We start from the raw sequence: 25,640 nt of genomic DNA, 5'->3' as shown, positions 1-25,640 counted from the left end.
AAGAGTACGTTTAGATTAGGAGTGACAATTTGAAATTACCCATTGGAAGAGTAATGGGAACTAAGGTATAATAGTGACGGGTTGAAAGTAGCCACTGTAATTAAAATTGAGGATTACTTCCTTTAATTTTAATTCTTGCATTAATTCCTCTTTTTAACTATAATTTTTTTTTTCGAGACAGGGTTTCTCTGTATAGCCCTGGCTGTCCTGGAATTCACTCTGTAGACCAGACTGGCCTTGAACTAAGAAATCCTTCTGTCTCTGCCTCCCAAGTTCTGGGCTTAAAGGCGTGCGCCACCATTGCCCGGCTATAAACTCTTTTTAAAAATATGTTACTTTTTTGAAATGATGAACCACTTTTTAATAAATTAACAATTTGCTTTATTTTAAAACTAGGAATGTTTTTCTATTGTAAAACTATAAATCTTTTCAACCATAAATTCCTTCTTTTCGTGTAAATTACTTTGAAGAATATTAATTGAAAAAAATTATTGAGTCTGGTGCTGTACGCATGCTTTTAATCCTAGTACTTGGTATTTACAGGCAGGTGGATCTCTGAGTTCAAGGCCAGCCTGGTCTACATAGCAAGCTCTAAGACAGCCAGTGATACGATGTATAAGAAAAAAAAAAATGTAATTGCCTCTGTTTTTTGTTTTCGTTTTTTTCTTTTGAGACAGAATCTCACTATGTAGCCTTGCTGATCTGGAACCCAATCACCAGTTTCTAAATTTTTGTTGTTGTTGTTAGGTGGAGGAAGAAACCTTTCCCTTCTTCATCTGCAAACAGCTCAAGTTCCTGCTCAAGTTTCTTGAAGCTGTGGCTAGTCAGTGGGTTATTTAGCTAATGAATTCGTTGTATGAATTGCTTTGGGCCGTGGGCTCAGTGAGGGTAAGGAGTGCTCTGGTGTCATGGACCTCATCAGATCTCTGACCTGCTGCAGAACATAATTTGATGGAGTTGTGTGGTTCTTGTGGAGCCAATCCTACTGTCAAGGACCTGTCAGCCCTGTATTTGGGAGGTGAAGGCAGAAAGATTAGGAGTTAAAGGCCACGGTGAGCTAAGTACCAAGTTTGAAACCAGCCTCCACCATCTCAAAACATATGAAATAAAGATCACCCTTGAGGGAGTCTTGTGAGTTGCTGGCATGCCAGGAAGCCCTGACTAGCATCCAGTTCTGTTTTGGAAAGGAGACATGGTGTCCCAGGCCTGTTATTGCAGCACTAAGTTTACGTTACATGAGACCCTGTCTCAAAAAACAAAAGCAACAGAAACTACTCATACTCCAAACTATTTATAAAGATTCCTGTATTCAGGAGCAGTAGAGATGGCACATACATATTTTTTGATCTACTGCAGTACAACCCTTTGAGTCATTTGGAATCTTCCAGTAATCTTTGGGTTCATGAAATCATCCCAACTTTTCACCAATTTCAACCCTAGTCATTTTACTGTGTCTGCTTTAGAATTTACTCATTACCTCCATTTATTATTTATCTCCAAGTCAGGCTCGCCTGGTCTGTAACTAGTTATGTAGTCCAGACTGGCTGCAGACTCAGACCCATCTGCTCTGCTTCTCAAGGGCTGGGATTAAGTGCACTGCCACACCTGGCATATTCTATATAGTTTTTGAAATTTGTAACAGTTGATAAAAGGGTTAAGGTACATGTGTCAATCTGGGGAGGCTTCATTGAAGAGATAGTGTCTTAGTTAGGGTTTTACTGATGTGAACAGGCACCATGACCAAGGCAACTCTTATAAGAACAACGTTTAATTGGGGCTGGCTTATAGGTTCAGAGATTCAGTTCATTATCATCAACGCGGGAACATGGCAGCATCCAGGCAGGCATGGTGCAGGTGGAGCTGAGACTTCTACATCTTCATCTGAAGGCTGCTATCAGAATACTGGCTTCCAGGCAGCTAGGATGAGGGTCTTAAAGCCCATACCCACAGTGACACATCTACTCCAACAGGGGCACAACTTCTAATAGTGCCACTTCCTGGTCTGAGCATAGACAAACCATCACAGATATCATTCCAATTAGAGTCCTCTTTCTGTCTTAATAATGAGAGGAAGCTCATTGCAGGGTTAATGTGCAAAAAAGAGCAATGATGTCCTATAGCTGGTACATGATAGGAATGAACCAATGTAACTGGAAATAGGAGATAGCTGTAGTCTGAGCAACATATTTTGAGAATATGTTTCTAGTGGGGCTCATTGATGCACACCCGTGATTAAGCACTTGGGACGTGGAGGAGCTTGGACAATAGTTCAAGGTCATCCTTGGCTATACAGTAATGAAGAAGGAAATAAAGGACTCTCTTTTCTAGCTGTATCCTCAGCGATTCATTAGAAGGGAGACACTGAAGGAAGGACCCCAGAGAGAAGGCTGGTGGTGTGTTAGCATTGGGGTGAACATTGAAGGGGATTGGTTTGCAGAGAGAAGAGCCAAGCCAAGCAGTGCCTGGAGAAATATAAGATGCAGCTTTAACTGTTCCCTGACCTCTGTGAGATGTCACCTGTCAACTTGATGGAATCTAGAAGCAGCTGGACTGGGGTCTCTGGATGTGCCGTGGGGTAGGCCGCCCCCTGTGGACATCCCATCCCCTGACTGGAATTCCCTATAAGTGGAGGAAGGGGCTAACCATCAAGCAGACACCTCTGTTGCCTGATTGAGCTGCCTCAGCCTCCTGCCCCTGTGACTTTACAGCCTTGGAGAACCACAGTAAAACCCCTCATTGTTTAAAGCACTTTGTTTTGTTTTACTAAGAGCATTTAATCACAGCAACGGAGAGATCAAAACACTTTCTGAACTGGAGACACCCTAGATTTTATTTTATTTTTATCTTTAAAAAATATTTCATATGCATTTTGTTTATTTTATTTTTCGAGACAGCGTTTCTCAGTATAAGCCTTGGCTGTCCTGGAACTCACTCTGTAGACCAGGCTGGCCTCGAACTCAGAAATCCGCCTGCCTCTGCCTCTCGAGTGCTGGGATTAAAGGCATGCGCCACCACGCCCGGCCTCATATTCATTTTTAAATTATGGGTATATGTGTGGCACGGTGTACTTGAGGGCAGTTGAAGGAGGCCAGGAGAGGAGTTACAGACAGCTAGCTATGGCAGAAGCAGCCTGATGTGGGTACGAGGAACTGAACTCCCGATGGCAGCCAGAGCAGCAAGCACTTTTACCTGGAGAACCATCCGTTCCTCTAGCCCCTAAGATATTTCATTTTACCTTGCTTTGTCTTTATTACACTCTCGCTGGCAAATTCCGCTCCGCTTTCTCCACGCACAAATTAAATAATTAAAACTGACCTTTGACTTTATATCTACTCCTGGAGCTGCAGCACGCGCACACGCACACGTACACACGTACAGCTTTCTGGCCTCTCTAGGCACCCCGTCGTCATCTCGTTGGTGTGGGAGGTTTTCCGCCGTCCCTCCCGCGGCAATCCTCTTTCTAGCCTGCAGAGGGCGCGCGCGCGCGCAGAGAGGCGGAGCGCGCGCGGATGCCGTTGTAGGGTGGGGTGAGGCGATATTGGGGGCGTCACCGGAAGTGTGCGGTTGCCATGTAATATCCCGGCCGCGCGTGCGCGCTAGCGGGCCGAGGTGGCTTCGGGGCGGGGGCGCAGAGCTGGCAAAGCTGATTTGGCGGTGGCGGCGCCGACCTGCGCGCGGAGGAAAGAAGTCGGTTCGGCGGCGCCGGCGGAAACCCGAGTTCGAGTGGGAGGCCTGACGGCGGCAGGCGGCATGTCGGTGGCGGGGCTGAAGAAGCAGTTCTACAAGGCGAGCCAGGTGAGGCGAGGCCGGGCGATCTGGGCTCGGGCCTGCCTTTGGGGACCGCGGACGAGCCGTGCTGGCTTCCCCTGGGCTAGCGGGGAAGGGGAGACCGGGTCCCCGTGCTTTGAAGAGGGACACCGGGTGTGCGCGTCTATGCGGCTCTCAAAAAGCTCTGGAGGGCCGGCGAGGGGCTTGCCGCCAACCTAAGTTCGATTCCTGGGACCACAGGATGGAAGGCTGGGACCCCGAGTCTCCAGGCTATGCTTCCGAGACTCTCACCACATAGCCTCAGGTCACAGAAAATGTCTAGGTTGATATCCAAAAAAACCTTGATGGACACTTTTACCAAGTCCGCACAGGGCTTAAAAAAAAAATAATCAGTGTCCCATTCTTTTTTCCCCCTCTCCGATGTCTCTAAGACGGATTGAAAAAAAAAAAAACCTAGAAAAACAAAAACAAACATTCTCACTCACTAGGTGTTACGCATCATTAATCCCTGCACTCTTGAGGTACAGTCAGGTAAGCAGATCTCTGAGTTTGAGGCCAGCCAGGGTTACGTAACATAAAGAGACCCTGTCTCAAAAATGAAAGAAAAAAGAAAAATCTCTTGGTAGACGACACTGTGCCAAGTTGAAAAGAGACAGTGAAAAGTAATTTTCCAGGCTTCTGCACGTTTACAAAACGTGTCAGGTTTGTGTCCCTATTTCTAAAACATATGTATGCTTCTTTGAAAGATACATTTGTTGGCTGTACCATACTATAGATTCCTGGCTACTTGGTGGTTTGGGTTCAGTGCTTAATTGATGGGAGCATGACTCTGAACTGAAATTCTCCTTTCTGGTTGTGTTGACATTCAGGAGTTCTCTAGGGTGGGCATCCTGGCCTCTGTTGTATAAACATTGAGAACCCTACCCCAGGCAGGCAGGCGCTCCATTCAGACATCCTATAATGTAATGTCCCTCTGGAGCTTTTTGGGGTTTTTTTGAGGCAAAGTTTTAGTCCAGGCTGGCCCAGAATTTTCCATCTTCCTGCCTCTCTGCCTCTCAGGTGCTGGGATGAAAGGATACCTTTGTGTGTTGAAGGATTTATATCTGCCTTGAACTCCTGGGCTCAGGTGAGCCTGTTCCCTCAGCTCTGTCCGTGCTGGGACTAGGTTATGAGTCCCAGGTTTCTGATTGAGAAAACTCTTGTTGTCTCACTTATCTCTGTCTCAGTCAGGCCTGAGTGGCCTCATAGTCATTATCCTCCCGCTTCTGCCTCCCGGTGCTGACTTATAGACAGTTTGTCACCAAGCCTCAGTGGACAGAAGCTCATGACTGAGTTTTCTGTTTTTTTTTTTTTTTTTTTTTTTTTTCAAGACAGGGTTTCTCTGTGTAGCCCTGGCCATCCTGGAACTCACTCTGTAGACCAGGCTGGCCTCGAACTCAGAAATCTGTCTGCCTGCCTCTGCCTCCCAAGTGCTGGGATTACAGGCGTGCGCCACCACTGCCCGGCCGACTGAGTTTTCTGTTGTCTGTTTTTGGTTTCTTTTCTTCTGCCTTTTCCTCCTTTAGGTTGCTTGATCGATTGTGCTCATGCACACTCTCTCTCTTTCTCTCTCGTTCGACGGATGTGTGCTGGGGTTGGAACCTAGGACCTCACCCACACTGGCAACAGCTCTACCCTGAGCCATGGCCCCAGCTTGACATGCATTTTACATGGGACACTTCTGGAAAGCCTGGTAGGCCTGTAACCCTAGGCCCTCTGGCCGCTGAGGCAGGAGGATCAAAAGGCAAGTGAAGCCTGTGGAGCCATCTTGACTGCTATGTCTGATACCCTAGAGGTCACCAGGGTTGATGCTGCTGTGGCTGGAGGAGGCTGTCTTCTGTCTATGCAGCCCTTCCAGTGCTAGCCTCACTCAGCTCAGAGGCTGGGCCCCCCCATTGTGGAGCAGCTGTGCTCCCCTTCTTGAACTCCTCAATAGCTCTCGGAATGCAGAGGACAGGATAGGGCCTGAGCTCTGGGCTTCAGTAAGAACGTCTCATATCTCAAAACAACCACAGATCTGGGTGTGTAGCGCAGTTGGTACAGCACTTGCCTGCCACGAAGGAAGCCCTGGCTTTGTTATAAGTTGAGGGCCAGCCTGGTATACAGTGTTAGTTCCAAGGCTTTGTAGTGAAGCCCCACTCAAACAAGTAGTTCAGAGCCTGCCACTCGTAGTCATGCAAGCCCTGAATCTTTGCAGGGAGGTCTGTGAACATGTAGTTTGTTGCCTGGTTTCTGTTCCAAGAAGCCCCAGATGTGCTAATCCTGTGGCTGTGCAGTACTGTCCGAGAATCCTGGGTGTGGAGCTGGCTCGAGTAGATTCCACAGAGAGATGAGCAACAGTGTAAGGAATTGCTTGGGCCATGCTTGTGAGAAAGGTTCTCCCCACAGTCTGGAGAGGCCCAGCCAGAGGGAGCAGCCAGCTGGTGCTGTCGAAAAGAAGGGCCTAGCAGTTGCCTACGGATAAAGACATCTGAGCTCTGTCTGTGGACCTCATAGGGAGACTAGCGATGGAGTTGATGTGGTTGGACCCATGCAGTAGGCAAGAGACCTCGAGTGCCTGACGTTAGGCTGTGATACCAGCCTGGGTTCTGTGGCTGTCCTTCTGTTTGAATGCCTGTGGCCCCATATCCCTCAGATGGAGTTCCCGGAGGTCCCTCCCCTGCTGATTCCCAGCAGGTCCTGTCGGAGGGACTCACAGGCAGCCACTAGACTCTTTCCCACTTGGAGGTCCACCCATCGGTTTCTCTGTACAGCCACCTGCCTGCAAACCTGCAAAGCTCAGCTCAGCTGAGGATCAATTTACTGTTTAGACATTCCAAGGCCCTGTCCCAAAGAACTCTGAGCGAGCTTTCGAGAGTTGCACACAGATGGCCCATGGCTCAGCCTCTTGCAGAAGTTTTCCAGGTTCTCAACATTCTACTCTTTCACCTGGGTCCCTCTCTCCTGGGTTTCTTTTCTCCAAGTAACACCTCTCTGGTCGATTCCTGTGTCCCCAGATTATCTTTTCTCATAAGAAAGAGAAACCACAAGCCAGTATGTCAGGGCATGCCTGTAATCTGTGTACTAGAAAGTCAGAAGGGTTGTGGGGTCTAGGCCAGCCTGGGCTACCTGGTGAAAGCTTACCTTTAAAAAAAGAAAAAAAAAGAAAGAAAAAAGAAAAACAGGCGGGAGAGGCTGGGGCTCAGTAGGTAGAACAGTCACCGAGCCTGTAAAGAAGTCCTGGGCTCCGTCCTCAGCTCCACACACGCCTGTGTCTGGAGATGGAGACAGGAAGGTCAGCTACATTGTGTGTTTGAGGTCAGCATGGGCTACATAAGACCCTGACTCAGAAAAGGCAAAAGAGGTTCAGGGGTGCCAAGGCAAGGTATGGATGGATCTGGGCAGGCACTGGGTTCCAACAAGTAAGCTTCACCAACTCGTGCTTCCTACTACCACCCCCCAATCCGGACTTCACAGGTCCCCAGCTCATTACCCAGCCGAGCCTTGCAAGTCATGTATAAAATGAGCTTGGGTTGTGAGGGAAGTTGGAAGTTTCACTTGTTACAGGTGGGGAAGTGGAAGGATGGTGGCTCAGGCAGCACAGGTCTTCTAGCTGTGGTCCCCTCTGACTCCTTGCACACCCTGGTGTGCGGGTTCTGAGGAAGTCTGGGTGCAGATGGAAGTGGCCTGAGGCTCAGAAGTTTGTTTGGGTGTCTTGACTGCTAGCTTGAGCTGGCTGGTTTTCTGATCATTCTGTAGCGGCCTGGAGATGGAGTATAACTAAGAATGGTGCTCATGGCTGCCTGGAATGCAGCCCCTACCCCCATCCCACCCCCCTTTAACTCCCTTTTTGCCTGACAGAAAGGGAGAATTTGAAAAGAAAGATTGTTTGGTCAGAGCTAGGAAAAAAAAAATTACCAACTGCATTTTCCATTGACGTGTGTGTGTGTGTGTGTGTGTGTGTGTGTGTGTGTGTGTGTGTGTGTTTCTAGAGACTGCCCAGTGCCTACCAAGTACCAGGCAAGTGCTTGGTGAGTGCCCTGCCCCCACGCAGTGCCTAAGACTTCCAGCTGTGTTGGAGCTGCCAGTGTCCCAGCCTGCTGGAAGCCCTAATTTCCCATAAGGCCTGAGGGCCAGGAGGGGCTGCAGTCTGGGGACTCTGTAGGTTTGGGGTGTGTTTGGTGCTTCTCCTCTGGAGATGGGTACAGCTGAATCCTGAGTTACACCCCAGCCTATGCTTTGATTTCCTCCACGTGAGGCCACGTTTAATCTGTAAGCTGAAAGTCCATCTGAGTCAGAAGTCTGGACTCCCAGCACCCAACTAATCATTTATGTAGGTATGCTAGGCACCCCTCCCACCACCCCCAGACCTAGACAGTCCGAGCAGCTCTAGCCTGTGACTTCACAGCAGGCCACGAGGATTGTCACATCTTGTTTGTAAACCCTACCACCATAGTCCTGTTGGCCTACCTCTCTCGTTAGTACCCGTCCATCCTCCTGTGCTTCAGCGATTTGAGAGGCCACAGGAGCGCTTTGTGGGGGTGGGGCATGGAACCAGGCCTAGGCTTGACACCCCCAACTCCAGCTCTAAGCCATTTTATATATTTATTGTGGGGAGTCGACCTCGGGTGTTGTCCCTCAGGTACCATCTGGCAGCCCAGGAGTTCCCCTGTATCCAGTAGTACTGGGTTTGCTTGTCTCCTTACATCCAGCTTTTCACATGGGAGCTAAGAATCAATGCAGCAGGGACCATACCAACTGAGCCATCCCATTCCCTGTTTACTTACTTTTATTTTTCTAAGGAGTTTGTTCATGAGATGGGGTCTCATTCTATCACCTAGACTAACAACAAACCCAAACCAGGGCCATCCTCCTGCCTTGGCTTTTCAAATGCTGGCATCAGAGGTGTATGGATGTATAATAGGCTGAGTTGCCACTGTTTGGCCCTTTTTTGAGCTCTCCCTGGAAAACCAGAGAGAGAACTGCAGCTGCCCTGTTGAGCTTCTCTGCTGCCTAGGTAGGGCCTCTGCTCCCTCTTCCTGCCCTCTGCAGGCTTTGCATGCAGCTTGCAGGATGCCTCATCTTCCTTTTCCACTCAGCTCCTAGAAAACCTGCTGATTTGGACCAAGGGCGTCATGAGACACTTCCCAAGCACTTCTGGACCACAGCTGTGGCTTCCTCCCAGGCCCTGACTCAGCACCTGCCAGCAGACCTCTCTGCAGTGCTCCCATAGCCGGGTTCCTTCCCTGCTGTTTCTCCCCCTAGCTCTCCGTGTGTGGTAAGGGTGGCTGACCCTTGAGGACCAGCACACTTCCTCAGCATTTCAGGGTGGCACAGTAACAGGTGCCCTGTTGTCTTGTCCTGGTCACGAGTAGAAACTGTTCCCAGGCTGAACTGGGTTCTAGCCTACACGGAAAATGTGCCTACCTGTGTAGCAGCTCAAGGGTGAAGGACATGTCAGTGAGAAAGTAGATGGGTCCCAAGGCTTCTGGGGTCCAGGCTAAGTTGTCCCCTAGTATCAGGAACCTCTCAGATCTCTGCCAAGAGCTCTTGGGGTCACACTGGGGGTAGGTATTCTACATACCATCAGACCAGTCTTCACAGCTCTGCCTACACCCTACCCAAGCTGTGTTATACTCTACCCTACCTCTCTGGTGACTCTGTGCATCTTGCACCTTGCCCTGACTGGTCCTCTACCTTCCTTCCATCTATCCTGTCTCTCTGGAGTCTCAGTGTTTGTTGGAGGGCAGCCCTCTGCCCATGAGCACCTGGTACTTCAATCTCACCCTCATGGCATCCAATGTTCTCCAGTATTGCTCAGCAAGCTCCTAGAGGCTGGTTGTGCCAATATATGCTTTTGGCACCAGCTGACAGACACCACCAAGGTGGCCTTCTGCTCAAAGCTAAGAATGGGGCGTCTGCTCTGTGGCCTCCCACAGTGTCCCTGGCCTGACTTCTTAGGATCACGAAGTACTTGAGGGAACTGGGTAGCTCATAGGTCCTTTGAAACTTGGCCAGGAGCAAGTCTGACTGGTCTTACAGAGAAATTAGCCTGGCTAGAGCCCTCTGGTCTTAGAATGTACCTCTAGGACTCAGGAGAGAGGCTTGCTAGGCTAGGCTATAGGAGACTACAGGGTGCCACAGGAGCAACTGTGACCCAGGGCTGACAGAGCAGGCTGGGAACAGCCAGGCTGCCTCTCTCCCTGGAAGAGCTAGGCCACTCTGCTGGGAAACACCAGTCTCCACACACCTTGGCTCAGGACTCTGTGAGTTGGATCACCTCTAGCCCAGAGACCTACTTCACTTCGTCCAGGTGGCATGGCTGCATCTCATGCACTTGCATGTAGTTACACTGCCTGCTACTCCCTATGGAGTATCTGTAACCACCTTGTCCTATAGGTCCCTCCTGACCGCCCATTCTGTCTGTGAGCCACTCCTCAGCACCCTCCACTCCTACACCCTCATCCCCTGTCCCAGCACTGAGTGTGACTCGAGTTGCCATTCCCCTGCTTGCCCACCAGCATTCATGTGGACCTGTACAGGAGCTCAGGAGCCTCACTGTTCACTCCATAGCCTGACTACTCTTCATAGGAAGTGCTTTAGTTATTTCCTTTTTCAGACAGTCTTACTTAACTTGAGTTCACAGTCCTGTTCCAGCTTCCCAAATCCTGAGGTCACAGCTGTTCACCACCATGTCTAGCCTAAAGCTCCATTTTAAATCTGCCTTTAATGGATTCTTTGAGGGTGTGACATAGTGGCCAGCCCCCAAAGTCCCCAGTGAGGGGTTGGAGGTGTGGCCTAGGGGTAAAGCCCCCTCCCTGTAAGGGCAGGGGCTCTGGCTCCATCACCATAACCATGGAACAAAAGGTGGGAGGGGAGTCTTGGTGTTTTTGCATGTCATAATTAGGTAAGTGGAGTTTCAGATACCCTAGGCAGAGAGCGAAGAGTAAATTCTCTGCTTCACAGTGGGTGTCCCAGTGTGGCAGGTTGGAGAACTGTGCAAAGCTCAGTCCTGCCCACCCAGGAGTTTCTCCTGGCCTTCTGTAACTGTAAAAGGATCATCATAGGAACAGTGTTGTCCCCACATCACCTCTGGGAGTCACCTGGCCCTTGGCAGTTTCATCTTAACTCCCTGGTGTCTAACACCATAGCTTCCTCATCGTTTCAGGCAAATTGGGGTTCTGCAGGTTTGAGACTGAGTCTGAAGACAATTGAAGACCTGAGGATTTGGAGACAGTGAGGTTGTAGGGGCCTGGAGGGAGGGTTGACAGTCAGTGGCTTCTGCTGGCAACTGCCTTAAGGAATGTCCAGACATCACCATGGCCAGCAGGAATCAACTGCAGTCCAGTCCTGCTGGCTGTCAGCAGGACAGTATGTGATGTCACTGCTGTTAGGGCTCAGCCAGCTGTGAGTAGAGATGCTCTCTGCCTTGCAGAGAGACTCCATTCTACCCTCCCCAGGGGAACAGGCTATGCCAGTGTTCATGCACACTAACAGCTAGTGCTGCCTCTGTTCTTCAGAGCCAGGCAAAGTGGCAAGCTGCAGTACCCCTTGGCCTGTGTACTCCAGGACTGTGGGATACAGGGGCCACCTCCCTTCCTCAAGCTGTAAGGCACAAGCTGTTTCTGATGACATCTAGAATGAGTCCTGTTAGGGACCTTGAGATGGCATGGGGCACTGTCAGCAGGAGGTGGCATATGATGACCCAGTTGTCCATATGTGGTGGTTGGAAATCTGCTTTGTGAATGAGCTGTCTGTGAACTCAGATGCTGTCACCATTTCATCTGTCATTTGTTCTAGCAGAGGGATGATACCTCTAAGTCTTGCTGTTTTTGCAGTGAGGCAGAACATGGTCATCATGTGGCTGACCCTTGGGCAGGTGCCCTGGCTGAGAGCCCTGCCTGCTTGCTGTGACCATATCGGTATCTGTGATCCTAGTCTGGAAAATAACCAGGTTATTCCATCGGTGTGACCCTGTCCAGGCCCAGAGCCACCAGTGCAGTGTGTTTGAACCCTTGTGGAGGGTGATATTTCAGCCACCCTGTTGTGTTGCCCAAGCTGGCGAACCACAAAAAGCTTTGGAGGCTCCCAGGCCTATGGTCAGTCCTGTGCTCTGAGAACCAGGGCTGCTGGCCCAAGCATGGGTCCTGGCACTTAGGAGACAGACAGAGACTCATCTGGCTCCTGTACTTGGCCATGGCCATCACTTGAAATCTAGTCACCCAGCCTCTACACTTCCTAGCTCATCTGCCTTCCCAGGATCTGCACTCTCACAGAGCTGGCACCTGGGTCTGTGTTCCTAGTGGGATCAAAGGCTGCCACGCTGCTTCTGGTCCCAGCTCCCCAAGCCTCTCACCAAGTGACCCCGCAGCCTCGATGCCTCCATGCCTTCACACTCGCAGGCTTCAGTCAGTGCATGTGCTTTTCAGGCTGATCCCTGAGTGTGGTGCTCATGTGCCCCAAAGCCTCACAGGCCAGAGAAGCTGAGCTCAGGATGCTGGTGCGCTGCTGTTGGCTGTGACTGAAGTAGTCCAGTGTCTTTCCAAATTAAGGGCCCTGCACTGGTGTCTTGAGAGATGTGTTGAGTGGGACCTGGCCTCTGAAAGTCATCCTCACTCTGCTTTCAGTCACTGTGACCATATGCCTGGGGGAGGCAGTTTTGCCAGAGAGGTTTGTTCTGGCTTAGTTGGGAGGTCTCAGTCTCTGTCGTAGGCCTTTTTGCTGTAGGGATCCCCCCAGTCCTAACAAGGGCACACTCAGGACTGGGCCTTTAGAGAATGGAAGCCAGTATTCTGAGCCCTTGCCCTTGTTACTGACTGAAGGCTCTTCCCATGCTCTGCGGACCCAACCTTCAGCTCTGTACACAGCCCTGGGCACTGAGAATAAATCACTGGTCACAGGCACTGCTGAATGTTCATCTGGCAATATGTTGAGGTTTATGCACAAAACACATTGACCAGGCTAACCCTGTGGGTGTCCTGCACCCCATAATCCTCATTAACTCCTTCCTGCGGTGACTCTGGAGCTCACAGTGTCCAAGGGCACTGGTTGCAGGAGGGTAGGGCACCTCTGAGACTGGTTTCATGTGCTCTCCTGAGGAATGTGTTGGCAGTTTTAATGGGACTATGTCCCGTGCTGGGTTCCTCTTGCTCATCTGACAGGCCACTGGCATCCCTCTTGTCTGGCTGTTTCCACACAGGTGCCCACTCCTCCCTCTCAGTCGGGCCTAGCACCTCCTATGACATGCTGGTCCTGTTTGTGCTTAGGTCAATCATCTCTTTTCCCTCTTGAACCTTACAGACAAAAATCATAGTTATTGTATGACTAGCAACACCTAGATTGGGTGGCTCTAACTAGCCAGTGTCTTGACAAGCACCCAAGCATCCCAAATATGTACAGAGCTGTCTGACTGACAAGGCCATGGGCAACCTCTGTAGGAAGGTAGGAGTGACTCACAGAGCACATGGCCACTGGAATTCAGATGTGGGAAGAAGAGGGCAGTAAGCAGAGATGTCACCCAAACATAATGATGATGTGCAGTTGAGACTGAGGGCAGGACTGGGGCTGGGCACTATCACATCCTTAGTGATCTACTTGCTGACACAGGGGAGGGGCCAGGCTTGGGTTGTGTGCATTTTACCCCATAAACTCAAAAAGACGAAAGGTCCTGTGAACACTGAAAGGCGTTGGCACCGCATCCATCAGTGCTCAGTGTCCTTGGGGTAGCCATGTCCCCGCCTCACTTCTGAGGTGAGTCATGAAAGGATGAGGTGGCCACTGTGGGGGCATGCGGGTTTCCCAGCCTCCTCCATCCCTACTACCCAGGTATCACTGCTACAGTTGATAGGACACACACAGTGGGTTGCTGTTGCTAGCATCTGAAGCTTAGCATGCTGTAGGAGACGCTTCCCTTCCTTTTCTTTTTTAAATCATTCATTCATTCATTCATTCATTTTGGAGGCAGTATCTGTGGCTCAGATTGGCCTGAAACTGTGCCTAAGTTCTGGGGTGCTGTTGGCGAGCAAGCACATGTGAGCCTTGCTCAGCCTGGCGAGGCAAGTGTTCCACCACTGTGTCCCAGGGCCTGCTTTGTGCTTTCTTTCTTTCTTTTTTTAAAGATTTACTTACTTATTTTATGTATGTGAGTCCACTGTAGCTGTCTGCAGACACACCAGAAGAGGGCGTCGGATCCCATTACAGATGGTTGTGAGCCACCGTGTGGTTGCTGGGAATTGAACTCAGGACCTCTGGAATAGCAGTCAGTGCTCTTAACCGCTGAGCCATCTGTCCAGCCCCTGCTTTGTGCTTTCAAATCAGGCTGACCTCAAAACTCACTGCTTGGGGAATCCTACTGCTCCTCCTGCTTCTCTCCTGAGTGCTGGTGTGACATTTGTGTACTACCATCCCCACCACACTCCTTCTTAGAGAGGTCTCCCTGCAGCCTCTCAGCCTCAGGAGTGGCCCCTATGGGCCTGAGTGGCCAGGCGACTATGGCTGCTGAGGTGCTGCTCACCCGGGCTGTGTGATGCCAGGAATGTGCTGTCCTTCCCCTTCCCCAGGCTTTTACCCTGACAGGCTCCCAGTCAGAGGTTTCTCCTTGTCACCCGTCACCAGACCTAGGTGACTTGGCCTTGACACACTGAGGGTGAGGCCATTCATTTGTCAGTTATCTCAATACATACTATCTCAACAAATGCCCAGTGCTCATGGTCTCTTCTGCAGGGAACGATGTCATCTAACACAACATGCACAGAGGGGTCAGCAAACCCCCAGCATGGGAATGTCACCGTCACCCTTGCTCAACCCAACCCTTCCTGCTTAGCAGAGCTGTGGAGCCCCACATGTCCAAGCCTAGCTTGTTCCATTCCTGATACCTGGCTCCTGGTGGGGAGTCATCGTGGGCAGAGCAGGCATATTGAGCAGCACACTGGATTGTTGAACCTGGTCTCCCTGACCTGTCCATGTGTCACTTGACACCCAGGTCTGGTGTGACAGGTGCAAATTACAGCTTTGGGAGGCTGAGCTGTCATCCTGGTGGCCTAGCAGGTTTGGGCCATCCCACTTGTCCTTCAAAGAAACCTGTCATTCCCACTTTTGTATCCTGTGGCACAGCCCCACCCAACCACCAGAGCTAGGTCCCTAGGATGCAGAGCAAGATTCTGCCTAGCTTGCTCAGACTTTCCAGAACCTTCTGCCATGGTGGGGGAGGTGGCTGTGGTCAGGCTGAGGCAGAATGCTGGGGACTGGATGACAGCCTCAGCTCCTGCTGCTTCTAAGGCAGCAGTGTGCAGCTGGAGAGCATTGCATGAGTGCAGGGTGGATTCCAACAGACAAGACAGCCCGGACTGGGGGATGGGAGAGGTGGGGTCTTGGGGCCCTTAGATTTGTCCCCCTGATTTGCCTACATGAGGGGGCTCAACTTTTATCACCCACGGGGTACTAGCCCATGCTCCCAGGGCCATGCAGTGGTCACTGGGCACTGCTTCCCGGGTGGTAGGCAGGCCTTCTTAGTCAGTCCTGTATTCACGAACCTCTTCCTCGTTCCTAGGCCTGTGTGGAGCAGACTGTGTAGCCCCTTGGGTGAGTAGCATCCCTGGGACTGCCCTTCAGAGGCCCTGTGAGCCCTGGGACCGGGGCTTCATTTGTTTGTGGCTTAGAGTTTCTTCCTTCTGTCCTTCCTTCCTTTTCTTTCTTTAAGTTTTCATCTGAAGTTGATTTCACAGCATGTAAGGCACAGCCTTCCTGCCTCACCTGACATGAGAAGCTAAATTGGCCAAGAGCCTGGCCTGTGTGCTGGACACTTTCCCATCAGCATAGACATAAAGGAAACAGAGTTAGGATGCACTATGGAAAGTCTTGGGAGACAAACAGGAAGTGATGGCCAGTGACCAGGCTGTGTGCGGATTTCTGCTGTCTCAGCCAGAACTGAGACCCCAGACTGTCTTAGCAAGGCAAAGTATCTGACTTGTGACAGCGTCAGGGAAGAAGACTTTAGCAAGGTTTTGGCTCATCTGGCACCAGCTGCCAGCCTCTTTGTGCTGGCTTGTCCCAGAGTCTAGGGACAACATGAGAGGCCTGGAACATTCCGATATAGCCCATGAATTAATGACACCTTCAGCTGAGAGCCCACAGCCTGTGGCTCCCAGAGCTCAGTTCTCCCATGAGCCTCAGCCTACCACACAGGACAGTCTTTTTCATGTGCCTCTGGGGACCCAATCTGGTCATGGGGACACCTCCTTAGTGGTTTCCACGGGGAAATCTGAGTGATCACTGCCACCACTGCTTCTCATCAAAGCTCCTCTGGGGAAGCACCACACCCTGGTGGCACACAGGGTCCTGTTGAGCTTCCTGGTAGGCCGGAGGAAGTTCCTTCATGGCTGCTGTCACAAAAGGAGGCAGTGGCTTGCACAACCAGCAAATTCCAATTCTTTATGAGAGCCTGTGATGTGTGATAAGGGCCGTGATGCCTCCCTGCACACAGCGGTGGCTCCTGTTGACACCCTGTTCACCCCACATCCTGGTATTGCTGTTTGGAGCAGTGGAGGCCTTTGTCTGGCTCCAGGACATGCCATGCCACTCCATGGGGCAGTGGCTGGCCACCTTCTAGCATGTTCCCTCCTATATTAGTATGTAAGCAGGAGACTCAGCAGCTTGCAGTTGAGCCTTACCCAAGGGGTCAGAATCTGGCCTTCACCATGTGACACTGGGGAATTGGAGACTCCTGACTTAGGAGGATAATAGGGTCAGGACCCTTTTCTTTTCTGGAGAGTCCAGTGTGCTGTTCAGTATCCCTGTTCTGCCCTCGATGGCTCCCCACCAGGAGCCAGGTATCAGGAACGGGACAAGCTAGGCTTGGGCATGTGGAGCTCCATCAGCTCTGCTCAGCAGAAAGGGCTGGGGCGTAAACTAAGAAGGAAGGGTGACAGCAACTCCAACCTTGAGGTCCTCAAATGGTAGATAGCCAGGGCCTGCAGTAGCAAGGACAGAAGGCCAGGCTGTGTGCTCTTACTTTCTCCATCTGTGAACTGTGGTCACAGGGGCCTGACACGGCTCCCACACACCTCACTAGCCTCAATATATCCTTTCTAGCCAGCCTCCATGTCCTGTGTTCCCCAGCCTGACATGGGCTCCCTGTGGGTGGTCCCAGGGTCCTATGGATAATGGGTCTGTCATGGTGCTGACACTGGTAAATTGGAGCTGGTGGGCCTTTGATGACCCCTACCTCTGTCAGCCTGCCCCAAACTAGGCTGAGCCCCTGGTTGAAGGCTGTGCTGAAGAGCAGCAGGAGGAGCTGGAAGCTGCAGTGTGTGAGGCATAGGTGCTTGTGTTCCGTGGACAGCATGGCCATCCATAGACAGTGTCATGCTGTCACACACACTTTGACCCTCTGGATGAGTATAACTGGATGCAGCAGGAAGCCACTGGGCACTCTTTCCTTCCCTTTTGTGACATGATCTTCGTTGCTCAGATTGAACACCGCCCCACATGGCTACCAAGTTACAGTAAAGGGATGTGATTGTTTAAGGGTGGCTGCCCAGCAGCAGCCCCCATAGACCTGCCAGAAACCCCACTCTGCCTAGCTTCTCTGTCACACATCCTGTCACCTGCCTCATGACTCCTCTGCCCCATGCAGCCATGATGGTCTATATCATGCTCTGAAAGATACTGTCTCTCCTTAGTTTGACAATATGGGGCAGCGGCCCTACCCAGTAGCACCCTGGTCTCTGTGACCCCATTGGGCAGCCAGTCTCCCCACTCGAACCCCAGGACCCTGGTTTACAGCAACATTGTCAACAGGGACCATATTAGGCAGACCCAACGTGAGTGACCAGGCCACTGGCTTCCTGTGCTCTAAGAGAGGACAAATCTGTGGAAACAGGCTGGCCAGAGAAGTGGGAGCAGTCTTAGTACGCATTGCTTTGGGCATGTCCCCCAGGGTTCCCCAGCACAGTCCTGCTGGGGCAGTGATGTCCACATAGCCATTAGCCCTGCCAGGGTCCCTGGACTCAGCTGAGCACTACCCAGTTTGCACCCCAAGGGGACTGCAGCAAGCAGCTCTTGGCAGGGATGGTGACCTCTGCAGGGCAGGCAGCTTTCTGCCAAGAACCCAGATGTTTGCATGCTACCATGCAACCCTGCTGTGCTGTGGGAGGTGTGATGCTCCCCCACAGACCTGTAAACAGGCTGCACCCTGCCTTCTGCCTCTGCAGTGTGGGTGGTTTGAGTTCCCCAGTTTCCCCTGTACCAGTACCTGCCTACAAGCTGTGGAGGGATATGACTTTGCAAAGGGCTCAGAGTGTGAGGGTTGCAGCTTGCTCATGGCCAGTGATGTGGGGCCCCAGTGGAGCTCTTGGGCCTTGGGGGCACAGGAGATAGGACCATTAAGAGAGCGGCTAAGTGTGCTCTGGGCTCCCCTCTTCCTGCCTTGCTGCCTTCCTTAAGACGCCATGTCCCCAGGCCCAGGTGCTATCCCCGGAAGCTGTGGCCCTGCCTCACTTTTCTGCATTTACCATAAGCCAGGCCTTGTGGTCGGTGATATCCTGCCTCTGCTCAGACTGGAGAATCGAAACTGTGAAAGCTGGTGGGGCTCCCTGGGAATATCCATGCACCTGGTGGGGCCTGTCCCGGACCTCTCATAGATATGAAGATCTAAGATAGGCTCTGGGGACCCTCATGGGCAGCCCCATCTAGTGGACAGGGCAAGCCAGAGGCTATAGCAGCCTTTTTCAGAGCACTGTGGGTGGCTACTCACAAGCACAGGGTTGGGGGGTCACTTCCCCACTCCTGTAGTCACCCTAATTATTGATGTCTTTGGTCACTTTCTCTCAGGCTACTCTACAAAGTCCTTACCTGCCTGTGCATGGGGTACCACACAGCCCTGGCAAAATCCTTCCTCATATCAGGGAACAGCTCAGAGTCAGGAACACCGAGGCCATGGCATCTGAAAGCCACACTGGTACCTTCTCTCAGGAGGCCAGCCTGCCATTCTACATGTAGGGTTTTCATGCCTTTAGCCTCTAAGCAAGGACCCCTAGAACTACCAGAGTGCTTACTGGACCTTCTGTCTCCATAGCTAGTAGTGGACCTGTCACACCTCACATGAGGTGACCTGGACAGTGGCTGCCCTGCTGGTGTGTCCTAGGGGCTTGGGTGTGATGATTGAGGATGATTGTGGTGGGCAGATTGGGGCCTTGTGCTCCAGAAGGGTGACACACATTGTTTGGCACTCAGAACTCTCTGCCAGGCCCAGCAGGGCTAGGGCTCAGCTGTTGTCTACTCTGCTCCAGGCTCCTGATTACAAAGTGAGTTGAGTTCTGGGTTCCTTGAGGAGTCATCCTTATCAGGTGTCAATGTCACCGTGGCAGGCACCAAGGACTCAGGAACACAGGAGCCTCCTGAAGCCTGCAGCATCCAAAAAGCTTGAGCTGCCAAGGGGCTTGTGCTCTGACTCTGCCAAAGTGACAGGGTCAGGTGGAACAGTCTCCATAGGGTAATGAGCCTGGGCCGTCAGAGGCAGTGCTCAGTGCTGTGCAGGGTCACAGCACACCCCAGCACTGTTGGCTTCTCCAGCCTCACCAGATACCCCATCTGCCTGCCTTTCCCAGAGTTTGCATTCTTGACAGGCACAGTAGTTGTCCCCCACAAGCCAGCAGGAGTTTCTCCTGTGCCCTCACGTGCCTTCCTCCTTGTACCCAACAGCTGGTCAGCGAGAAGGTTGGTGGGGCCGAAGGGACCAAACTGGATGATGACTTTAAAGAGATGGAAAAGGTAGGATTCCACACTGGACTGGGGTGTGGGGCTGGTGGGCACCCCTCATGCTGAAGGGCAGAAGAGCCTGCATCTAGCTCCACCTCTGCATCTAATGGCTCTAACATGGTGGCTCTCTCCACAGAAGGTGGATGTCACCAGCAAGGCCGTGGCAGAGGTGCTGGTCAGAACCATAGAATACCTGCAGCCTAACCCAGGTAGGACCTGGGTCTCTGGTTAGATCAGTACTGGGAAGAAGAGTACCACGTCTGGTTCCTCAGACTCCCCTGAACTGAAGTGATAATGGCTGTTCCACACACAAGGATCCCTTCTGATGATTTGCTGGGCCAGTGTGCAGTAGGGCCAGGTCTTCAAAGGCAAGAGTGAGACAGGGCACAGTCACTGAGGGTGGAGAAGGTAGAGACCATTTCCAGGAACCCAGACCACAGTGCCTTGATCATTTTGGCCTCTGCAGATGATAGGACTTCTTCCCAAGGCCTGGAGGAGAGGGATGTTTGGGAGTTGGTCCCTCTTGTGTGAACTGCTGGGTCCTTGGGAGTGCACCCAGAGACAGCCTCCTGGCTCCTGGCCCTCTGGCCAGGTGGGGAAATGTGGGCCCTGATCTGGGGCATGCCTCAGTACTGTATAGTGTGAAGGAGCCTGAGAGCCCACCTGGGCCATCTGTCCTCTTACAGCCTCGCGGGCCAAGCTGACTATGCTGAACACCGTATCCAAGATCCGGGGCCAAGTGAAGAATCCTGGCTACCCACAGTCTGAGGGTCTGTTGGGAGAGTGCATGGTCCGCCATGGCAAGGAACTAGGTGGAGAGTCCAACTTCGGTGAGGGGCAGCTGAGGGGTTGGGTGAGTGGGGCAGCAGCTATGTCCAAGGAAGCCTGGCAGGAGGGTCCTTTGTTGGCCATATTCTGGCTTGCTTGACTTAGTATGGGGGTCACTCAGGGAAGTCCTGCCCATGACAGTCACCCCTCCCTGCAGGTGATGCCCTGCTAGATGCAGGCGAGTCCATGAAGCGCCTGGCTGAGGTGAAGGACTCACTGGACATCGAGGTCAAGCAGAACTTCATTGACCCACTACAGAACCTGTGTGACAAGGATCTGAAGGAGATCCAGGTGCTGTCCTGTCCCTGGGTAGGTAGGGAGGGTGCCCTTAAGCAGCTGTGCTGCTCTATCACGTGTCTGCACCCACAGCACCACCTGAAGAAACTGGAGGGCCGCCGCCTTGACTTTGACTACAAGAAGAAGCGCCAGGGCAAGATTCCCGATGAGGAGCTGCGCCAGGCCCTAGAGAAGTTCGAGGAGTCCAAGGAGGTGGCGGAGACCAGTATGCACAACCTCCTGGAGACTGATGTGCGTGTCATGAAGGGCCTAGGACCCAGGACACCGTCCCATTAGGAAGATGGGGCTGCCTACTGAGAAGGGGCTGTTGAACCTCCCGGATGTGGGTGTGGCCATGTCATCTGGCTTTTCCCCTGTTGCAGATAGAGCAGGTGAGCCAGCTCTCGGCCCTGGTGGACGCCCAGCTGGACTACCACCGGCAGGCAGTGCAGATCCTGGAGGAGCTGGCTGACAAGTTGAAGCGCAGGTGAGCACATCTTCCCTCCCACTTCCTGCAGCTCCCGTGGCTGCTGCATGCCCTCTGCTGACGAACATGAGCAGCACACCCAACCTGCCTGGCTGTGGCAAACTGGTACTAGGTTGTGTCTAAAGGATCCCTGGAGCTGTGTGTGTTTGTAGCAGTGGGGCCCAGGAGGGAGCAGGGCCCTATGGGAAATGGCAGTGGTAGCCTGAGCTAGAAGGTGAGAAGACAAGGGAGTTAGCTGGGCCAGCAGCTCAAGTCCACATCCTCTGCCTTTGTGTGTCAGGGACATCACTGCCCAGGGGGTGGCTTTGAGGGCAGAGGTGACTGGCAGTGGTTGGGTACTTGAGGTGGGGGACTTTGGTTAGGGCCAGCCCAGGTTCTGGAGCAGCAGAGTAGGAGAGGGGATGTGGGTACTCAGGGTTTTCTGTTCCTGCAGGGTTCGGGAAGCCTCCTCACGCCCCAAGCGGGAGTTCAAGCCCCGGCCCCGGGAGCCCTTCGAGCTTGGAGAGCTGGAGCAGCCCAATGGGGGATTCCCCTGTGCCCCAGCACCTAAGATCACAGGTAGCACCCCTTCCCCTCCCCCCCCCCCACGAAGGTGCCAGGGATGGAGTGAGGCCTGTTTACCCCACTCACACCTGCCCTCCTCTCTATTAACAGCTTCCTCATCATTTAGATCGGCAGACAAGCCCATCAGGATGCCCAGCAAGAGTATGCGTGAGTGTCTGGGGTGGAAGTTGTCACTGCCAAGTTGGGTGAGAGGGACTATGACAAACCCCACTCCCACCCTGGCCACTGGCCTCTCTGCAGTGCACTGACACCTCTACTCTGTTCCCAGCACCCCTGGACCAGCCAAGCTGCAAGGCGCTTTATGATTTTGAGCCAGAGAACGATGGTGAGCTGGGCTTCCGTGAAGGTGACCTTATCACGCTTACCAACCAGATCGACGAGAACTGGTATGAGGGGATGCTGCACGGCCAGTCGGGCTTCTTCCCACTCAGCTACGTGCAGGTGCTAGTGCCTCTGCCTCAGTGACTCGGCCTTCACAGCGCTGCCAGTCACAGTGCAGCAGCAGTCTAACGCCAAGGTGCTCTAGAAACACTAATGTTCCTCCAGGGGGACTTCCTCCCCACTCCCTCAGCCCTGGGGCCCCCATCCTAAGACTCGGAAAGGCCCAACCCTGAGGTTCTATGGCCTGCCTGGTGGTACCAGCTTCCAGCTGTTTGAACCCTTCCCAGCCCGTTGCTGGCGATGGGCCCATGCCCCCTCTCCAGGCACTCTTAGAGGCCGGCAGGTCCTTGGAATCCCAAGGCTGCAAGCAGAGGCTGGCCAGCTCCCCAGCTCAGCACAGAGACACCCGGCACCTGCTGCTCATGCAGAGGTGCACAAGGCACAAACGTATACACTTCCCATGGGACCACAGACCAGCTCAAGGTTGAAGACCAAGCACAAAGGCCTTGAAGAGTGGACATTCCCAGGTCCCTGGCACCTTCCCCTGAGCCAGCTCCATTGCTACTTGTTCATGTGACTCTGCAGCTGACCACAGGCAGCTGGCAGGTCCCTTTTTCAACCAGCAGGCTAGGCTGGCCATAGACCCAGCTCTGCCTCACCCTGCCAGGTTCCAGTAAGGGAGGCCTCCAGCCAGGGCTCACTTACATTCTTCTCTACAGCTGCCCCACAACCGGTGGCTTGTCCCTGACACGTGGGGCCACACCCACGCCCCTAGATGGGCAGCACTGCTCTGCTCCAGCCTGTGCTGAGATGAACTGTACTCCTAATTTTTTAAAAAAAAAAAAAGTATTAAATATCTCTTTCTATAGCCACTGTCCCATCTTCATTCAGGGAAGCCCTGTTCCCCCACAAAAGCCCCAACAACTGCCACCCCACCCCAGCCACAGGCTTGTGCTGCGGGCGCTCAGGGACTTCATTACCCAGCGTCCCAGGACAGCAAAGCCTCGCAGCCTCAGCTCCCCTGCTTGAGCACGCTGCAGACCTGCTCCAGCACGTGGCACATGCCCTGGTCCTTCGGGGTCCTGCTGGCCAAGGACATCTGCAAAGTAGGACTGAGCTCAGGCTCTGCTCCGGACATGTATCCCTGGCCTCCCAGGGCTGCAGCCCAAGGAAGAGCTTTCGGAACAGCCCTTGGTAGGCATGGGCCACTTTGAAGATTTGGTTCTCCTCTTATGAGATTTTTTTGGCTTGGATTTGGGGAGCAGGGTCTTGGCTGTGTAGCTTAAGTTAACCTAGCCTAAAATAAGACTCACACACAGACCCCACATGCACAAGCCTTTGGGTGCCGGTTGACATGTGTGCTACACTCAGCGTCACTGTTTGAGTCTGAGCAGTGCACAGTGTAGAGCACTGTCCTGGGCAGAGCATTCCACTCCACACATCAGAAGGACCAGTCCAGGTCAAACCACCCACCACACACAGACCCGGTAGTCAGCAGGAGGGCTTATGCGTCCATTCACTCACAGCTGCAGGTGAACCTGGGCCCCTGCATGTCTGGCAAGTGCTCTCACCCAGCCACCTAGGTCCTGCCACCTCTCCTGAGACTCTAGGGTGTGGTCTTGTGCTCCCCACAGGTCCACACCTCACCTTGAGCTTGTCCAGGTAGGTATGCTCTGGGCTCCAGGCCTCTTGGAACTTCACAAGGTCAGGGGCACCTTTGTAGAAGTCAACCAGCATCACCTGCAGGGCAAGGAACAGGACAGCTGGCTGCAGTCCCCAGAGCTGCCGGGATAGATCCTACTGACTGCAGGGCAGCCTCATCCCAAGATGCCACGCCCGAGAGCCCTCAGGGATGACAGACATCTGAGTAGACACAGCTGTTACAGAATGGTCACCCAATCAGGTGTGGTGGGGGCAAACCTGTCATCTCTGCACTGAGAAAGCTGAGACAGAATAATTGAAAGCTTGGCTACATAGGGAGATGGTATCTCAAACCAAACAAGTGAAAACCCTGGAGTTGCAGCTACATGCAGGTTGCTCACCATCTCCTGAAGAACATCGTTGGTCAAGAAGCTGTCTTGGACATACGCCATCTCCACATCCATGGGGATTCCATAGTCACTGGGCCTTTGCTGTTAGGAGGGGTAGAGACCAGTCAGAGAGGTCTTGCCTGGGGTTTGATGGAGAAACAGGCACAAGTACCCAACCCAACCCAGAACTAGAGTCACCTGCCTCAGACCCAGCACACCTTCTAGTCCTTAAACCTCTGCCAGATGCAACCCCACCTTGCCCGCTCTCATCCATGTCCCTCTGGCTCACCCACCTCAGGGGGAGGCATCACCCAGAAAGGGCAGATCTTGGACTCAGGTCCTGGGTTGCCAGAGTAGTAGGGGGCTGTGGGAACAATGAAGGGTTGAAGATGGGGGCTCAGTGGGCCTGGCCTGGTAAATCCTCCAACCCAGAGCCTAGCTGGGGGGTCTCACAGCACAGCAGGGCCAGGCAGGGCTGGAAGCCATTGCTGGAGCCTTGCAGTCTCAACTGGTACTCCATCTGTGCATCGATGTCTTGCAAGGAGGGTACTGCAGGGCTGTGCGGGTGGCTGTGGTACCAGCCCACCAGGGACAGGCCTCGCAAGAACAGGACCTGGTAGATCTGTAGACAGACAAGTTAGGTTAGGGTGGGCAGAACCGGAGCCTTGAGCTGCACTTGTTTCTCACAAAAGTAGTTAAGGAGTGTGTCTCCCTGCACTGTCCCCATGCAAGCATGGTGGGAGTATGGTTAAGAAGTACATCTGGAGCTGGACAGTGGTGACATACTCCTTTAATCCCAGCACTCAAGAGGCACAGGGATCTGTGAGTTCAACACCAGCCTGGTCTACACAGAGAAACCCTGTCTCAAAACAAAAGCAAGGAGCTGAAGAGATGGCTCAATGGTTAAGAGCACTGACTGCTCTTCCAGAGGTCCTGAGTTCAATTCCCAGTAACCACAGGGTGGCTCACAACCATCTGTAATGGGGGTCCAATGCCCTCTTCTGACAGTGACAGTTTTATATATATATATATATAACTATCCATAAGTACACTGTAGCTGACTTCATATACACCAGAAGAGAGTGTCAGATCTCATTATGGGTGGTTGTGAGCCACCCTGTGGTTACTGGGATTTGAACTCGGGACCTTTGGAAGAGCAGTCAGTGCTCTTATCTGCTGAGCCATCTCTCCAGCCCGACAGTGTTTTCACATACCTAAAATAAATAAGTAAACAAACATCTTTTAAAAAGGGGAAAAAAGCATCTAGCAGCTGCAAAGATGGTTCAGTGGCTTAGAGGACCTGAATTGAATTCTCAGCACCCAAATGAAGTTTCAACTACCATCAGTAACTCCATGTTTAGGGGATTTGACACCCTCATCTGGTATCCCTGAACCACAGGCATGCACAGTGCGGCCATATAAGCCTAACACTCTTGCACATAAAACAGATAGATACTGGTGGTGTGTGCCTTTAATCACAGCATTCAAGAGATGGAGGCAGGGGCTGGAGAGATGGCTCAGAGGTTGAAGGC

At 52.5% G+C, this 25,640-nt stretch overlaps 2 protein-coding genes across 3 annotated transcripts in view; one reads left to right on the top strand and one right to left on the bottom strand.

Annotated features, from left to right (window-relative positions):
* Positions 1-3,571: 3,571 nt before the first annotated feature.
* On the top strand, positions 3,572-22,946 carry Sh3gl1 (SH3 domain containing GRB2 like 1, endophilin A2). The gene is made up of 10 exons (XM_021217772.1): positions 3,572-3,795; positions 19,486-19,554; positions 19,679-19,751; positions 20,229-20,372; positions 20,528-20,661; positions 20,740-20,898; positions 21,030-21,133; positions 21,567-21,691; positions 21,788-21,844; positions 21,966-22,946. Exons 1-10 carry the CDS (start codon positions 3,751-3,753, stop codon positions 22,160-22,162), a joined length of 1,107 nt encoding a protein of 368 aa, XP_021073431.1. The 5' UTR covers positions 3,572-3,750; the 3' UTR covers positions 22,163-22,946.
* Positions 22,771-25,640, bottom strand: part of Mpnd (MPN domain containing) — a 7,714-nt gene continuing 4,844 nt past the window's right edge. The window contains exons 9-14 of one of the 2 annotated variants that reach the window (XM_029531233.1): positions 24,562-24,730; positions 24,402-24,472; positions 24,121-24,210; positions 23,726-23,818; positions 23,059-23,177; positions 22,771-22,901 (exon numbers count right to left, since the gene is read on the bottom strand). In XM_029531233.1, coding sequence (XP_029387093.1) covers positions 23,091-23,177; positions 23,726-23,818; positions 24,121-24,210; positions 24,402-24,472; positions 24,562-24,730 — 510 coding nt within the window. In that variant the 3' untranslated portion in view covers positions 22,771-22,901; positions 23,059-23,090. The other variant, XM_021217771.1, reaches the window with a different exon arrangement.

Source organism: Mus pahari, chromosome 18 (assembly GCF_900095145.1).
Source record: "Mus pahari chromosome 18, PAHARI_EIJ_v1.1, whole genome shotgun sequence".
Lineage (NCBI taxonomy): Eukaryota > Metazoa > Chordata > Mammalia > Rodentia > Muridae > Mus > Mus pahari.
Note: the sequence above shows the minus strand (reverse complement) of the source record. Positions and strands in the feature narration are given on the sequence as shown.

Excerpts from the sequence above, each read along its gene's own strand:
- Sh3gl1 (XM_021217772.1), top strand. The coding sequence starts at position 3,751 with ATGTCGGTGGCGGGGCTGAAGAAGCAGTTCTACAAGGCGAGCCAG. Across the intron at positions 19,752-20,228 it reads ATACCTGCAGCCTAACCCAG|CCTCGCGGGCCAAGCTGACT; the intron begins GTAGGACCTGGG and ends GTCCTCTTACAG. Across the intron at positions 20,899-21,029 it reads ACAACCTCCTGGAGACTGAT|ATAGAGCAGGTGAGCCAGCT; the intron begins GTGCGTGTCATG and ends CCCCTGTTGCAG.